Genomic DNA, 18,227 nt, shown 5'->3' on the forward strand with positions numbered 1-18,227 from the left:
TCCACACTCACCTTCCTTGCTGAGCTCATTCTCTAATCCAGAACATACAGCTCCTACGGCTCAGCCTGTTATACCAGCACCTAACAATCCATCTGATACATCACTGGACTCCCTACCATCCCAATCTTCACCTTCATCTCAAGCCATGCCAACAGCTCTCACATCTCCACAACCAATATCCTCAAATCACCTTCCCACATCCAATGATAACCAGAACCCATGACAACACAAGAAAGCCAAGGGCCTACCTCTCCAGTCGGCACCCATTACCTTGTGCACTCTCTACTAATTTATCTTTTGTCGTTGAACCCATATGCTTCACCACTACCAACAAGCATCCCCAATGGTGTCAAGCAATCACTGATGAGATCATTGCTCTCCTCAAGAATAGAACCTGATCCCTGGTTCCTTCTCACCATTCGATGCATCTTGTAGCTTGTAAATGCATCTTTCGCATCAAACGCAAACCAGACGGGTCTGTTGACCATTTTAAAGCACAGTTGGTAGCTAGGGCTTTCACCAACAACATGGATTGGACCATGGTGAAACGCTCAGCCCGGTAATCAAGCCTGCCACTATTAGAGTTGTATGTAGCTTGGCAATTTCCCATAGGTGGTCTCTACGTCAATTAGATGTAAGCAATGCCTTTCTCCACAACTACTTAATCTGAAAAAGTGTTCATGTGTCAACCACCAGGATTCACTGATGCAAGGTTTCCTCATCACGTCTGTTGGCTAAACAAAGCACTATATGGGCTTAAACAAGCCCCAAGAGCATGTTACTCTCACCTCAGTACATACCTCATGTCTCTCGGCTTCCACGCTTCAAAGGCTGATGCATCTTTTATTTATCAACAAAGTGGTTCCACATATTTCCACTACAAGAAAACTAGCCTTTACCGGCGGTCAAAACCGCCGGCAAAGGCCCAGAAAACCTCGGGCAAATCCTTTGCCCGCGGTTAGTTAACAGCCGGTAAAGCCTCAGTCGGTAAAGGCTTTACCGGCGGTCAGGACCTTTACTGACAGTTGTGCTGGACGCCGCTAAATTATCAGTTTTTTGCTACACTACCAGAATGTAGGTCAAAAGCTACGGATAAAATCCGTAGCTGAAGATGACTATCCCACAGTACGACCGTAGCCATTCGGATCGTAGCTCTTTAAAACTTCTTACGGTTTAAATCCGTAGCTATAGAGATCACGGCCACCTAAAACCCGTAGCAATAGAGAAAATCTTTCTTATTAAAAAGTATTTAAAAAAAAGGAAAAAAGAAAAATAAAAGAAAAGGTGACCCACATGTATCCTAGTTTTTTTTTTTTTTTTTAATTATACACCAATCTAAGCAGCTAACATACCTTGGTTAATGTCAATGATCTCCTCATTGCCAATGATTGCCATTGTTTCCAAGGGACTGGTTTCTTCTGTCGATCTTTGGTGAGCTGTGTAGCTGCCATTGAGGTTCACTCTACTTGCCTTCAAACAGGCTGTAAGAGATTCTCTACCTTGTAGAGTGTTAACTGGCTTGCAGCAGGTGAGAAATTGCGGGTATGCCTCCACCTTGTAGACAACTCAGAATTTAGAGTTCTTATTGAGCTTCCTTGGGAGTTCACCTTATACACATTAGTTGATGAAATGGATCTCTTATCAGGAGAAGACCAGTCCGAGTCTACGGAACAAATATTATTTGATAATTCCAGTTCATTGATTTTTCCTACAACAAATCAAAGGTAAAATGAGAATTGGTTGATGCCAATTCAGATCCAGCAAAATTCAGATAAAACCAAACAATAATTTAATCAAAACCAATTGAGAAATATTATGCATTCATCTGGCTGCAAGCAAGATCCAATCGAACTTGCTCTGCTTAAATGAAACACCTAAAACAAGCTCAAATCGTTTGACCCAGAAAAGGTTCAGTTTCATAGTCTGCTGGACTACCAAAGAAAGATGTTTGAGTGGAACAAATGGACCAACTTATTTTCAATTAGAACCAGCATCATCATCATCAAGGTTTACTACTCAAGGAGGTCTGCTACTCTGCTTAGGGTGAATCAGAATCCAAGTGGCCAATTCAAAAAACCAGCATCACCATGAAGGCCACATCTCGGATTGGCGACCGCCTGATGATTGGTAATGATTGATTTTTGGGCCACGTCATCTTAAGAGCAAATCCCATCTATGAAAATGAAAAGTATTGCTTGCTAATAATAGATACAACATTTCCAAATAACTTCATGCATAACATAAATAGGAACACAGATGGAAAGTTACAAAATAATAATAATAATAATAAGGAAAGCAATATCTGCTAGTACAATACTTCGATTGGAAACAAAAGCTGAAATAATGAAAAAGTGCCCTGGCCAACAAAACAATGTACAAAACCGATTGGAAAATCCAAACAAGCCTTTTGTATTATTTTCAAAATGAGGGCAGTCATCAACTGTATTGCCCACATTGTACACAATTTAGTCTTGCAATGACCCACCAGGATTTATTCTCATTGGATTGAAAGCTTAAATTTCAACATAAATCAAGATGTTAGAAGTTAAGAACTAATGAATGACCCTTGCATTACTCATCATGTACAATTTTCTTCTTTCGACAATTGAGCCTAAATCAAAGCTTATTTAGCAATCTGCCAAGAAAAAGTACCAGAAAATTAAGCACAGTAACTTGCCTCACAGACCCACCAACCAACCAAAAAACAGGATAGTCGTTTGATTGGACAAAATATCAGCAACCAATTAAGCTAAAAAATTAATTACCCAAGTTATTGGAACAGAAAAATACTAGTGAATGGTCAAACAAATCAGGATATAACTGAAAGGATTTGAAAAAATGGATGGACAACATGGATGAAACAAATACATCATGATGGATCCACATATAAATGAATTGATTAAGTACTTGTAAGTAAAAAAGTTACTTATAACTAATCATAAACAAAACTTATCTGAAATAAGTTACTTATCTACTGCTGTAAATTGAAAAAGTAACTTATTTGACGATATCCAAACAGGGCCTTAATCATAAATTCATACTTGTCAAATAAAAAAATAAAATTAGTGGAATAGATTTGAAGTGTGTAAGAGAAGTTGTATTCATTAAGTATATGCAGAAACAACAATCTGCATATCCTGTCTTTTATCGAAATTCCTTTCAAGGCAACATAGGTCAGATATGGTTGCCTGAACCTAAATCTCTGCTTTGTTAGTGTCTTCTATTGTGGAATGATCCGATTTAAACACTTTAACAAAATCTAATGTGTTAGCAAACTTTGGGATCATCATACAATTCTGATCATTCCTCTAATACACGTGGTGCTCCATGCTTGTCACAATGTCCAACCTATAGACCAGATTTTGTTAACCTTGCATATGCTTTAAGTCGGAGTAAGCTACAGTTGCAACTTAAACTATCAGTTGGTATCCAGATCAGTGGATGCATGTATCCATCCTGATTTACTTAGGTATGAATCCAGATTTCTGGACCAATTAATTATTGGGTCAGGTTTGGGTCCACATGCAATTCTGTCTAGAATCTAAGGTGTTTTTTTAAAAAAAAAAAAATTAATTACATTCATTATTTAAAAGCGATAAAAAGGCATTTTCTACTATGCACCTGACCATGATTCTTAGACCTGAACCCCATTCTGAACTCTAAATCATGCTTAAAATAGACCTGATAGGACCTGATGGAGCTACTCAAATCAGATCAGATTTGGATTGTGTACCTCATGTGTGTTAACATCCGGATATGGGAACACCAGTAACTGACCTGAACCTGATAGTGACAGCCCTAGCTTCCACTAACTGCTCCTGGCCCAAGTTTGGCCTAGGTCTGGCCTGAGGCCAGCTAGCATTGGTATCAAGCTAGAGTTTCGAGTTGAATGTGCCTAAGCAGGCCTTACTAATCAGTCCAGCCTGAAGGATTAACAATTTGTAAGCCAAGTATTTGGCTGGTGAGACTGGCCTGGCCTGAGCATGATTCTTAGGGGGTGTTTGGCGCATGGTATTGGGAAGGATCAGGTGGGATGGGTTCAAAAAGTGTAATTATTACATGTGTAAGGGATTGTCCCCTGTTACCAAGTGGGCTCCACCTGTTAGATGGGCTACAAGTTGTCACTGCTCCTCATCAAATGACTTCCACCAAAGGTTGCTACTCTCATTTGTTAGCAGTTACAGAGGCATAAACTGTGTGCATAGATTTTTTATGTGGGTTAGGGATGGATTGGTTTGTTGCATGGAAGGGAAAAAAAGTTTGGATTTGAGATGGGTTTTCTGAAAAGAAAAAAGTTGTACACATTGTTACTTGCTTCATGATTATCATTTCATTGTGGTTATATTATAGTCGATTCATGAACTGTTGTTCAATTTAATAATCTTTCTATGCATCCAGGTTGGATATGATATGCAAAAAAAACACTTGGCTCATACACTACCTTTATTTCTTCTGTGAAGATTCCACAATAAGCAATCGGGGCAACCATCAACCATCAACCCATGTGCCACTCCTGCTTCAAATTAGGCTATGAGCCCTCGTTGTTGCTCCCTCTCCTGCTTCCTAGATGTTCACATACTTGCTAACTTCTAGAAGTGAACCTTTCGTATAGAATGAACTGCAACTAATGAAGCAATAAATTTCCCCACAAAATCAGCAAAAAAAAAAAAAAAAAAAAAAAGAAGAAGAAAAAAAGAAAAGGAAAAGAGATTAAAATATGGAATTGAGAACACCATCCAAAGTGTTGATATATGATGGGAGCCATCATGTATGTACCACATCTCCTAGATTGGAAGATCTAGTCCAATTGATGGCCAACAAATGGACAGTTAAGAAAGAAAATATAGCAATGGTCCACATTCAACCCAAAAGGCCAAAGACTCAATGGCTAGAATCTTCCTTTCTGGGGCATTTTTGGTTTGTGGCCACCATTCATATCTACAGTTTCAATCATTGAACCATGGTCCCAACTTTTACAAACTGAAAACCCCAATGCATCATAGAAACTAGGAGCAATGCCAGGACTGTTATCATTCACAAATATAATTGTTTTCATCTTTTGACATTAAAAAGCACACAAAAGATACCAAATCCCTTCAAGAAAATTGAATTGTGCCCACCTTTGTAACACCAACAGAAGGACCTCAGCTGATCGACTACCTTGGACTACATCAACAGCTACATTTGAAATTGGACTTGTCCATAGATGTTGCAACACATCCCTCACTTGAATCCTTCCAAATTCAACATCTACAACCACAATAAGTGCATTTTTCATTTATGGCATGCACTTACTGTTTGTGCCCAAACACAATAGCGATAGTTCTCTAAAATTCCAACTAACCTAACGATGCATTCGGACCCAAAGTTTATTCATCTCTAGGAAGTTTTGAAGTACAAATTCCATAACATCATTAACAGTGTTAGCATCCCTGTCGGAAGACAATGGACAGGGTATAGAGCATTTTATCAGCGATCTATAAAAAGATATCATTCATTTTAAAAGATATCTACACCATATATCACATAAGAACCTTAGATCTGACAAGAAATCAAGGAAAATCAAAGTAGAAGGGCAGAAAACATAGACATCGAAGAAAAAAGATCATTCAAAGTTCAGACACATTGCCTAAGCAACCCTACCTGAGGAAATGCCGCTGAAACAGAAAATAAAATGTGGATCAGTGAGTGAGATGGCAAAGAACCATACAAAAGTAAGAGGAAATAAAATGTGCAACAATAAGACAAAGGGATACTATGAAACTCAATCCATTCCAAGGATTTAGTTGGATTGGATGGCATCTCTAGAGCATTTGATTCCTTTCCAGCTCTCTCCACAGGGGTCACCACCGACAAAATTCCATCCAGTGAGTTGGGGTGGGAAGTTCAGGGAGATGTTGTGCCATCCTTTCTTATAGTGTACATATAAATAGGGGTACTCCAAATTCCCTATTTAAGAATGAAATCAGAGCTTCTTAAAGGATTTCATCTTAAGCAATTTGAATATAGTTGGAAGTGGATGGGCAGCAAATTCCATATTTTTCTAAGGTAAAAAATATTTAAATAGACTAGTTTGCAACATCAGGTTGGTGATCAGCTGTTGATTAGTTACCTAAATGGTTCTGCAGCAACTATTATACTACCAACCATTTAAAGTTGTCAGGAAAAAGAAAAAAGAAAAAGAAAGAAGAAACCAGCAAGGTGGGAAACCAGAGGGTAATGGGGAGTTTGTGCAGTTCTAAAATTGGATCTGCAATGGAGATTCTTCATTCAGTTTGTAAATTAAAGAATCCAAGTTCCACAGTTAGTTGTGAGGGATGCAAAGATGTAGCTCTCTCTCTAGAAAGCACTTATGACCGTATCTTGGAGCAAGGCTACTCTAATGGCCATGCTAAAACAAATACATCTTTCAACTCTACAATGCAATCTGAACATGATTTGCTCATTGATACCCTACTTCTGCATGTTAGGATGGCACTCACTGTGTTTGTATTCTCTCATATAGTTATTAAAAATAATAATAATAAGCAAACACTCACAGTCAGAATTGCTTTTCCAGTGTTGTCAAGCTTCAGTCCTGGACCTTTCATATCAGTTTCAAGGAAAAAATGTTTTCATTTTACCGCTTCGGTCATTGCAATGTCTCTTAGTTCCTGCATGTTTTCCATGGTAATGTTGTCATTGTATTTCAACTTTGCCATCTAATGGCAACAGGAATAAAAGTTGAATGCCTATAGAGTAACTATTCAAATGGACTTTGCAGATTGTGAGCTGAGTTGAGATTTACTTACTAGAGCCTTTTTCCAAGTATCTTCTGCCAACTTCATCAAGACAAAATAAAGGAAATCAAGATAAATGACAAATCAATCGAAACTAACACTGGAAGAAGATGGCACAACACCAACCTTATTTTTCTCTGGTAGGTATGAGACAGTTAAACTCGGCAGTCTTTCTTTTCTCTGGTAGGTATGAGACAGTTAAGAATATATGAACAGTAGATGCTTTGTGATCAATTAACTCAAGTCTGAGACTTATGTTACATAATCACAGCAGTATTGCTGCTAGGCCCACTACACCTAGTAGACATCTGAATTCTGCACACAAATCTACTAAATTTAGCCAGTGAAGAAGCTACTTGTAGCCTACCCTGTGAATTATTGCCAATTTATCCAACTGGTTTGACACTCCATGTTCTAGGAGTTCCATTTGCCAGCAGCCGTTAAAAAGAGGAGTTCAATCTCGACAAAGATGGAAGAAGCAAAGACTACCTTCTCTGAAATTGCTCTTGAACCTTCAAGGCACATGACGTAAATACCTCACCCTACCCGTTCTGGTTGTCATCCTCCTAATGGCCTTCACACTCCAGTTATCTGTTTCTTTAAGATAATCAGCAAACAACATACTTAGAGAACCTGCTAAAACTATATAGATTACAAGAAGATAAACAAAGGAATAAAAAACTGTGACCCATTAAATGGTCCAAATGCCAAATGTTCTGAGTTTTGCCCATTGAACATTCTGTACAATGTGTCATTTCGCTACAATGGACCACACTTCAAAAACACACAAATCAAATATTCTAATCATCCAACAAATAGCCTATAAAATGTGTCATTCTAAAAGTGCTGTTCGACTTCTCTTTCAGTTGACACAATCATACAACCTCAATATTGTGACATTTTTTAAAGATAAACCAAAAATCATTAAGAAAAACCAGGACAAAAAGAAAAGAAAAGAAAGAATGCTGCAGGGCAATTCTCAAGAAAAAGGAAAAACACTGCCACTAACCAAAGAGAAAAACAATCCAATGATCATGAATCCCCTTGAAACTACCGAGATACAAACAAAATAAATATATGCAATAATATAAGAAAAGATGGTAATTCTGATGAAGAAAGAAGTCATATTCACTGAAGCTCCAATTAGAAAAATATGTAACAGCTACCTTTGGTTATGATCATGCAAATGGTCTGATTTTGGGGTATGCCCCATTCACGGTAGGTCCCAACAGACAGAGTAGCAATCCCATATGTGTTGCACATGTATGGAATCTATGGATACGTATGCTTGATAAGTCATCAAATATAGGTGATAAAACCATAGGTTTCCCATGTTTTCATACCAGTGTTTGGACAAGTTACCAGCAAAAGTACCTTTTTAGTAGCCACTGCAACTGATATATCGACAAAATCGCACAAGGTGGCCTCTCCTTTCTCATCATTCCAGTAAGCTGTGAATGTAGCAAAACAATAAGACTTTAGTGCCTAGTCCAGGCTGCAAAAGCAAGATGAAATAAATAACCACAAGATCAATTCAGACAACCAACAGAAGTGCTCAATATTCATGACTGATGCGAAACGTGTATGATGGGGATTGTTTGTAGTCATACAAGCTTCCTTGGCTTTCCCATTTGACAAAAGTAATAGTTATGAATCGACAAACATAGACCTGCAAAAGTGAATCGGGCAGACTGCTGGCAAATATGTAATTACTCCTCCCCAGCTATTTTAAATGACAAATGCAGCAGAGCGTAGAACAGTTTGTCGAGGTCTAGTTGAAAATCCAAGGGTACTCCTGGAAGTTATTTGATACTCTGCCTGTAATGAAGCTTGATAAGCATGCACTTATAAATTATACGTTAAAAACAGACTACATTGTGGCGCAGCCAGTTGCTAGTTCAAAGTCCTGAGATCAGATTGTCTATGTAATCCTAGCCTCTGATCAGTGGTATCTTTTATTTCAACCATCCAATGAATGTCCACCAATTGGAATGCGTGCTCATCAATTAAACGTGGAATCATAATTTCGGCCATTTTATTTGACTTGCTTGCATGCCATGTATGCAGTTTCTTATCAATTTTCTAAGTGCCTGCATATCATCCATCACACCATGCCGGAGCATTAAAGTTTCTCTTATGAACAAAATAATCATTTAAAACCCCACTAATCAAGCTTTTAAGAATCGGACTGGTCTTGGTCGACTGATCTATGTTGGCAAAAACTAGGTCAGGTTGTTCTAGATTGCGAGCCAGAATTGAAAATTGAGGATGAGTCGCTGAATTTGGCTCGACACCACGAGATAGAATTGTAATCTAGGGTGACTTGGCCCCAAAACATAAAATAGGATCCATTTTCAAGCATTTCCCAGAAGCCAAACATGTGCAGCAGCCCTTGCTAATGGATTCCATTTCAATTAGGGTTACTTTCTAGGAGCCAAATCAACCCAACAAAAGATAAGAAATCAGTAACTGATGTGTGAAATAAAAATGAGCTGGAAAAAAAAAAAAGACAAAGAAGAAGACAGAAAATCGACAATGCAAATTTCTAAAAATGGATTTGACAACGCAAATCCCTAATTAGGGATTTGTAGTCAACAAAGCATACCTGAGATGGATGAGAATCCGAGATCCACGAGCAGTAGAAGACCGAACTGCAGCAGAGGGCCGAGGAGATAGGGAGAGAGAGAGAGAGAGAGGAATAGGGTTTTGAGAGAGAGATAGATAGGGAGAATGAGAGTGAGAGGAGAGCGAGAGGGAGAGGCAGAGGGAGAGGCAGAGGGAGAGCGTGCGAAGGGGAGAGGGAGAGGCAGAGAGAGGGAGGGAGAGGGAGAGGGAGAGCATGCGAGAGGGAGAGAGACGGAGAGAGAGGGAGAGAGAGCGCGCGAGAGGGAGAGGGAGAGGCAGAGAGAGGGAGGGAGAGCACGAGAGGGAGAGCGAGAGGGAGAGGCAGAGAGAGATTCGGCGCTCAAATAGCAAGTAGGGCCGGCTTTTTTTTTTTTTTATTTCATAGGGCGTCCCTTTGCCCGCAGCCGATAAAACTAGCTGCGGGTAAAGGGTTGGGCCATCGGTCGGCTTAGGCCTGTTTTCTTGTAGTGTACCTTGGTGCACATTTGTATGGATAATATTATTGTTACCGACAAAAGTCCAATGACCATTTCCGCACTCATCGATAATCTTGGTCATAAATTTGTTATAAAAGATGTCAAGTCTTTGTTATTCTTCGTTGGTACTGAAGCTCAATGAACCTCCAATGGTTTCTTCCTTTTCAAAAAGAAATACATTAGAGATCTCCTTCTATTGACTAAGATGGATGGAGCAAAAATGGTGCACAATCCTATGGTTACATCATCCAAATCATCACTTCATGATGGTAATCCGTTGCCCGACCATTTTCTCTATAGAAGTACTTCTAAAGAGAAAAGGGTCAGGTACTTGAGTACAGGACCTTAACACGACCCGGCATCAACTTTTGTGTTAACAACGTCTCACAGTTTTATGTAGTCACTTCCTGATGACCACTGAAGTGCAGTCAAGCGTATTCTGCGCTACTTGAAGGAGACTATTAACTTCGGTATCTTTCTTTCATCCAACTCCTTCAAATCAAGTTCATGCCTTCATAGATGCTGATTGGGCCAAATGCCCAGACAATCGGACAAAGCATGTAGAAATAGACTATCACTTCATCAGAGATCATGTGGCCAAGAAACATCTTGATGTTATCGACCACTGATCAAATTGCTAATGTTTTCACCAAACCTTTGATCGATCCAAGATTCAAATTGTTAAAAGACAAGCTTACTATCTTTGATGGCCAGTCATGCTTGAGGGGGTGCGATAAAGGATGATGATATGCCAAGTCAACTGAGAGCTGACCGAACTAACTTTAAAATATACATCCTAATAGATTTTGTTGTAACATATTCAAAGCTTTGTCTATATAAAAGACAATTCCACACAACTTTAAAGCAGGTGAGAAAAATATTTAAATCAAGTTTTTAAAGATTCTAATTAAAATAACGCATTACATCCAAGAATTCCATTCTTGGTTTCGTGGGGATACAGAAGGAGCCATCCAAGTGATTTTAGCGTGACCCAGTCCGACCTGACTTCATATGTAAATGTCTTATAACATACAAATATGCTGTTCTAATCCTTAATTAGAAAACCCAATGTAGACCCTCAATTTCATTCTTCTAAGTGTCCAGTTCTTTCACCAATGGATGGATTAGGAACATTCAAGTGGGAAATGGGTATTTTAACAATTTTTGTGTCAAGCCATGCCGGCTTGGGTCTGCTATCCTAGGTCCATGCCAGGCTTGGGCTGTGCTTACTAGCCTTCAATTTTTAAGTGTCAGGTTAGGCCCTGGCCAAGCCTCGTGCGGCCCATTGCAATCCTTGGAAGTGAATGGTCAAAGCGCACATGCAAGATTTAGGATATTTATCAGTTGGGGGTTACCGTGAACATGCCCTACTCAAAATCTAGATGATCAAGTAATCAATCATGTTACATATGTACAAGAAAAATGGACGGTTATAAGGATCAACGGTCCATGTACATTCATGGTCCACATAATTACTCATGTAGCTTAAATTTTGAGCTTGCGAATGTCCTAGGAAGGTCTCACCTATTGATACACCACCCAGATTGAAAAGTGTGTCATAGCCAGGCTAGCTAGGGCCATCAAATCTGCCCAGCTCTGCCATTTACGGCCTGATCTGAAGTGCTAGGCCCAAGGGAAGGGCCCATCCAAAAATCTAAGCCCGTAACTAAACTGGCTGAGCTCCGTACTAGGTTTTACTTTGCGAGTTGGGCTTGGATAGCTTGGATATATATTGTCCTGGCCCGGCCCAGACCCACGTTGACAGCCCTAGCCCTAATAAAGAACAATGAACCCATTTTCATCTTTAACTACGGCCGTCCATCGAGCCAAGACAAGTCAAGTGGGCCAAGCTTGGCTTGACTCGTCCATGCTATATTGAAGCTTGGCTTGTTTGCCAAAGCTTTCGCATTGAGCTAGTGGTTCGAGTCGAGTCGAGCTTGTTCATATGTCAACCCAGCGCCCAACCCAACCCAACCCAACCCAACCCAAATCCACACCCGAGTGGGCTGAGATTTGTTTTTTTTTTTTTTTTTTTTAAGTTCATATATATATATATATATATATATAATACTCGATTTTGGTCGAGCTCACTTCGAGTCGAGTTGATCTGCACCATGCTCAAACTCAGGTCAATTTCAACTCAAGTTTTCAAAAGTGAGCTTGACTCGCCCTGAGTCGACCTTTCAAGCCGAGTCAATCTGAGCTTAATCGAGCCAAGTCGAGCGAGCTTTTCGAGCTAGCTCGACTCGTGTACAGCCCTATCCATGACCAGTCCTCCAACGCCCAACTCTAAGGAGAACCTGGAATTGAATACCTGATTTTACAGGTCCAGCGTTTCAGAGCCGGCTACAAATCAGGCCTAGTCAGGTTCAGGTTAGTCCACCATATTGGACCCGATTAAAATTAAGGTCAGTTTAAGTCCAATTAATTTTACTAGTAATAGTTAATGTCAAGCATACAATAATTAATCAAGCAAAAGAAAAGGAGCCCATTTATACAATGCATGTATGTTTCCAAAGGTCACAAATGCATACGACGATCTAATCCATCCGTTGAGTGGTCCCGACAATGTAAATCCCCTCATTTTGACCCATATCCGACAACTCCAAGCAAAGATCCAAAGACCTCACGGATAGCCCGTCTGGATCAGATCAGTGATCTTAAATAAATAAATAAATAAATTTAAAAAAAAAAAAAAAAAAACAGTAATCAGATCCGAAAGGACCCAACCTGATAGCCTAGGCATTGGTAATTCAGGAACTGACACAAACCTGAGCCTTTGATAGCCCTACTTGTGGTTTGCTCAACTGCATTGGGGGAAATCAAATGATCATATACTCCTACTTAATACAGCAAATAAGATGGATTGCTATAATAAAAAATTAAATACATTCCCACACCCATATTACAAAATGTAGTATCGGTGACAAAATCTACCAGAGCATCTATTGCAGACTGACTTGAGACATTCAGTCAACAACAATGCTTCAAAAAATATAATAAAACAAAGCAAAACTGAAAATTACATGCCCAGATGTAAATACTTCACCCTCCTACCTGCAGTGAGAACTCCCATTCCTTGAAAACACCACTTTCAAACACCCACGATTGGAAAACATGTGAATCTGAGAAAAAACCATCATTTAACATCTTTTTTTCTTTTATACTTTCTATTGATTACCATGGATTGACGCTTGGTTCGGTTGGGGATCCTGGCACATACGGTGTAAAGCCTCGCCCGCCAAACATGGGGCGCATGACAGCGTTATCAAACTTGCGCCAGTAGTGGTGGACGGTATGAGTGGGTGTGCTCAGAAGCATGCGAAGGCTTGTCGGGCGAGGGATATCACGGATGCCCTCAGAATCCTGCCCATTGCCGAGGAGTGGGAAGAGGAAGGACTTTGGGCTCGATGGCTCCGACGACAACATGCTGCTGGTGTGTTTGGATTGAGGCAGTAAGAGCCTGATCAGAGGTTTGGTCATCAAACCAAAAACCTGAGCAATAACAAGAAGCAGCTCAGCTTAGTAAAGTAACAAAATCATAGATCCACAGGAATGAGCCATAGGTAAAAGATTATTTAATTAGAGGCCGTTACGAATAGGAAACTTTCCTGTTTGGTACCTAATCTGTACATGTGGGCCCATTGTTGGTTTATCCAAGCCATGGATCTGATGGCCCCCATTATGAATGACCAAAAGACCTCCGAAATTGGAAGATCTTAACCATCAAATCTTTGATCATTTATGCATTGAATGTGAAAAGGAATACTTCTTAACCATGTATTTACACGTCAATAATGAAGAGTTTAGATTTGACCAAATAAAGATATCTTTTGTGCATTGTTTAATCCATGATTTGGGCCATCAGATCAATGGCTTGGACAAACCCACCAGGGACCCTAGATTAGGTACCAAAAAGGGACATTTCCTATTCGCAGTGAAGAAGAAACTCAAGCCCCATTTTTTATTAATGGTATATTATGCCTTACCATGTCAGAGTTGGCATGTGCATTTTCTGCCATCTCTAAAATGGTGATGACTAAGCCACCATACACTTGGCATACGTGCACGTCTATCCATACTCCAAGCACCCAGATCATGGGTCCCATTGTGGATTGAACATAGCCAAGAAGCCATACTGACCTGACAATCTGGACGATCTTAATGTGTTGAATTTTGACGGCTGAACACTTTCTTTTCGACCCTTGTACGTGTTCCGTCCACAATGGAACGGACAATTTCAGACATTCTATGTCATGTCTGGTGAATTTGTCACATACTAATCTACACCTTTCTATTTCTTTTAATTGGATCAAATGGCAGTCGGAGGCACCCAAACAGTACATTCTGTGAGTAGGTCAGGTGGCTCAAAAACTTAATACCATTTTGAATTACAATAGCAATATTGCCAGTACATCAGCAACAGGGATTGGGAAGAAGAGAAAGTAAAATCCTATCATCAATACAGAACTCAACAACCAAGGGAGAACGAATCAACTGCTGTCGTCGTTGAAATTGAAGTAGAACTACTTGCCATACAACCTTGAGATGTTTTTAATGAAAAGAGCATTTTTTACAAGCAAACGTACAGAGACTGGAGTACAGAATACTTGACAACAATAGATCAGCTAGAAAAAAAACAGGGATCACAGAATGGCAGCTTCCCACTGGAGCGAGCTAGAGAACATTCCAGCACTGGGAATGAACCTAGAAACAGGACAATGATAGAAAAAGAATATTCCTATCACTAATTACCAAGCTTATATGGTACTGAGAGACTATCACCAACATTAAGAACCTAAAATAGAAATTTAGATGAACATAAAGGACAAATGAGCAAAACACTTTGAATTTCAAAATCCCACCAGAAAATGCTCTCACAGTAAACCTGTTTAGGAACTCAACACCGCCATCACTTCTAAATTAGGTTTGGGTTTGCATAACTTCACCCAAAATAACTCCTCCAATTTAATGTTAGTTATTTTCCCTCTCTTTCTATGATGGAGAAGGAGAAGCCATGACTGAGGGAGAGATTCTGATGTGCATATGTGTAGAGTGGCTTGAACCCAATGTTTTTTTTTACTGGTAACCATGATGGCCTTTGATTTCAAATTCTAAAACCTTTTTGTATTATATTATGGTTATGCCACCCTCTAACGATCAGATGGAATTAGTTTATCTAGTTCAATTGATAACCACCAACTTCAAAAGTCTAGTTGCATAGAGTTGAGAATGCATGAAGCATCTTACCACTGTGCTGAAAAGGACAACGGTGATGGTGCTGGTGATCATAATGGCATTCCCAGGCAGTTGAGTATGTCCAGACCTTGTAAACTGCAATCAAAATAAATAGTTCTCATTACAAAATGACAAGACTGTAAAACATATCAGGTACTCATAAGAGGTTTGCTAATTCCCTGTATAGCTCAGCCTACCTACATGACATGCCAAAATGGAACATGTGGTGAACATCAGAGCAGTCCCCTGGGAGGGTCCCCATTGTGTAGAATATCAAAGACTGAAAATCAAGCCAATCCTCATATGGGAAAACACGAATGTCCCACTACCTTTAAACAAGTGGGAGTGAATACTTTCTAGGCTCCCTACCACTATCCGTGATGCAAAAAACACACCAATTGAATGATTCTGACCCTTCAAATGTTGATTATTTTATTGCAGTCATCCTTTTTAATGAGCCACATGACAGGTGGTTGGGATCATCTGAGTGAGCGAGCTGTTTCTTTGGAATAATAAGCAATCTCTGGTAGGGACAAATAAATGTTTCACGATGATGACTGAACCTACTTCTCTCTAGGTTTGATCTTGAACATCATTTTTCATGCTATTTGCTGAGTGTCTAAGATCATCGCATAGAGTGATTTTTGCATGATGACCTGCCAATAATAGTGTGGAACGGAGGGGCAGTCCAGATAAGTGACTGCTCCACATCCTTTAAAAGCTGTTCGGACAAAGCTAATGTCACCACAGAACTGTTTGATGCTTCTTGGGGCTTCTTTGGCGACCGTGAAGTCACCAGATGAATTGCGGAACATTAGCATGTTCCTACAGATGCAAACAGATACCGACAAATACAGAATGATCCAATATAGTCGGTACAATCGACATGGTAACTTACAATACAAGCAAGGTTGTGTGGGGCCCACATGATCCCCATTCATCAGGTGCAACAGTGGTCCACAATACAGGGAACAACAGGAGGGGAATGACCCCCATATAAACCTTCCAGTACATTTGTGGAGCCCACCATGGTGTGCATATGTCATCTGGCCCGTTCATCAGGTGTGCCCCACCAGGCTGAACAGATGTTGCAAAAATCAGGCCAATCCAAACTTAGGTCGGCCACTATACATGAATTTGAAGGTTTTAGGTATGATATTATTATTCCCAATGGTGCAGCCCACCTGAGTTTTGGATTTGGCCAGATTTTTAAACGCGTGGCCTGGCAGGTAGGAGCACACCTCATGCATGGTTTCGATGCTATATACATCATGGTGGGCCCACAAAGCTCAAGTGAATGGTAAGTTGTGCGTCTCACTATTCTCTGTATGCATGTGTGGAGAATATCACAAAGTGTCAACAATACCGTAACTTACGGTAGTGTCAACCTCTGTGGGGCCAGCCATGATGAGTGCATCAGGTTCGCCCATCCATAATGCATGTCCTGCAATGTTAGGCCATGGGGCCAAAACATAGCCAGATTGGAAACTCAGGTGGTCTACACCAAAGGGAGAAGTTGGGAGGGGGCGACCAACCAATAAGACCTACCAGACATTTTGGCCCGCTATGTTGTGTATATGCCATCCAATCCATTCACTGGACATGCCACACTAGAATGGAAGGACACCAAAAAATCAGGCCATTCCAAAGCTCAAGTGTGCCACACCTAGTGAATTTAAAGGTTTTAGGCATGATAGTCACTGTTTCCTCAGGTGTGGCCCACCTGTATGTCTGATTGGCCTTATCTTTGGGCTGCAGGGTGAACTTGAGGCAGCTCACTTGATGGACAGAATGGAAGTAATTAATCTTATGCCAATTTTTTACGTAAGTATTACATTTCAGACCCATGAAACATTAATTGCTTCTTGAATTTTTACCTGATTATAAGCAAGTGCCATAGATACCGCACCTCGCATAAGACCAGCCCACCATATTGTAACCTGTAGATCACATTGTATTAATTATTCAGTCTGTCCATTGGCTCAAACAAGACACTTATAAACCCAGGAGCTAAACACTCACTTGTTGCTTGAAGGAAATCTTGTCACTCGGAGTCTTTTTAGTTAAGTTGGATAAAAAGGATAATGGGAAAACAAAAGCTGCTCTTCCAACCAGGACCAAGGCTAACAGTATCGAACTCACCCCAATTGATTTTCCTGGACTGCAATGGATGAATATCAAACTGTCAGCTAAATACTCTTCTCCTATCAGCCAGTTTTTAATTATTACATGTGTGAGGCTTTGATAATGATGATGGTGGTGTATAGTTAATATGTACGTGCACACATGCGTCAAATCCTGCAGCCTATTAGTTTCAAAAAGTAAACATTGGAGCAGAACCCCACATCTTTTGTAAACTAACCCATAAACCTTTTGTGTCTCAGAATGGTTTTAATTAAAGGCATGATCATCAGTTGCCCCTGTATAGGCCTTTTTTAGGAAGCTAAAGCTGACTGCTTGTAATAACCACAACATTGGTTGTGTTGAACATAGCAAAATAACATCTATCATTTAAGCGCATCCCTCCTGCTAGGCAGATTGGTTGGATAAATTTTGAGAATGAGGTAAGAAGGGTGGTAGGAGATAGATGGGCAGATAAAACTCGAGGCACACTGATATGGGTTCTCCATCGTTTTTTCTTTTTCTTTTTCTTTTTTCTTTTTTTTTTTTTTTATAAAAATGTTGGGACATTATTAACAATTCGGATGTCATGGCCTCTTTCAAGGAATCTCATGATCGTGCAATTATGAACAAGGGTCTTAATGCTACATTTATCAAGGGCCTGTTTGGATGCAACTAGGCAAAAGGGGGTTCCCCGCCTGCTTTGTCGGCTGACTCTGGGCCTTTTAGCACCTATTTCTACAAGTGGAGGGTCAGACAAGAATTTGTGAAAGCGCATCAAAACAAACGAGACACAAACTGTGGAATGGTGTTTAAGCTTCAAATGCACCTCTCAAGGGTGTTCCTAAACAGAACCCAAGCTTATTCCAAAGGTTGCGGATGCTTTGAAAGTAAAAGACTTTATAAGTTGATTGGAGAGGACTATAAGATCCTTGCTAAAACTCTAGCGGTGTGGCTCAGGGAGGTGTGGGCACAATCACATCTTCCT

General features: G+C 40.0%; 1 protein-coding gene across 3 annotated transcripts in view; it reads right to left on the reverse strand.

Moving 5' to 3' along the window:
- Positions 1-12,728: 12,728 nt before the first annotated feature.
- The window catches only part of LOC131226193 (sodium/hydrogen exchanger 1), a 28,095-nt gene continuing 22,596 nt past the window's right edge, over positions 12,729-18,227 (reverse strand). For all 3 annotated transcript variants that reach the window (XM_058221952.1, XM_058221950.1, XM_058221951.1), the window contains 4 exons: positions 17,141-17,279; positions 16,996-17,058; positions 15,131-15,214; positions 12,729-13,375 (listed from right to left, as the gene is read on the reverse strand). In XM_058221952.1, coding sequence (XP_058077935.1) covers positions 13,058-13,375; positions 15,131-15,214; positions 16,996-17,058; positions 17,141-17,279 — 604 coding nt within the window. In that variant the 3' untranslated portion in view covers positions 12,729-13,057. The remainder of the gene's footprint in view (positions 13,376-15,130; positions 15,215-16,995; positions 17,059-17,140; positions 17,280-18,227) is intronic.

Source organism: Magnolia sinica, chromosome 14 (assembly GCF_029962835.1).
Source record: "Magnolia sinica isolate HGM2019 chromosome 14, MsV1, whole genome shotgun sequence".
In the NCBI taxonomy this organism is placed as follows: domain Eukaryota; kingdom Viridiplantae; phylum Streptophyta; class Magnoliopsida; order Magnoliales; family Magnoliaceae; genus Magnolia; species Magnolia sinica.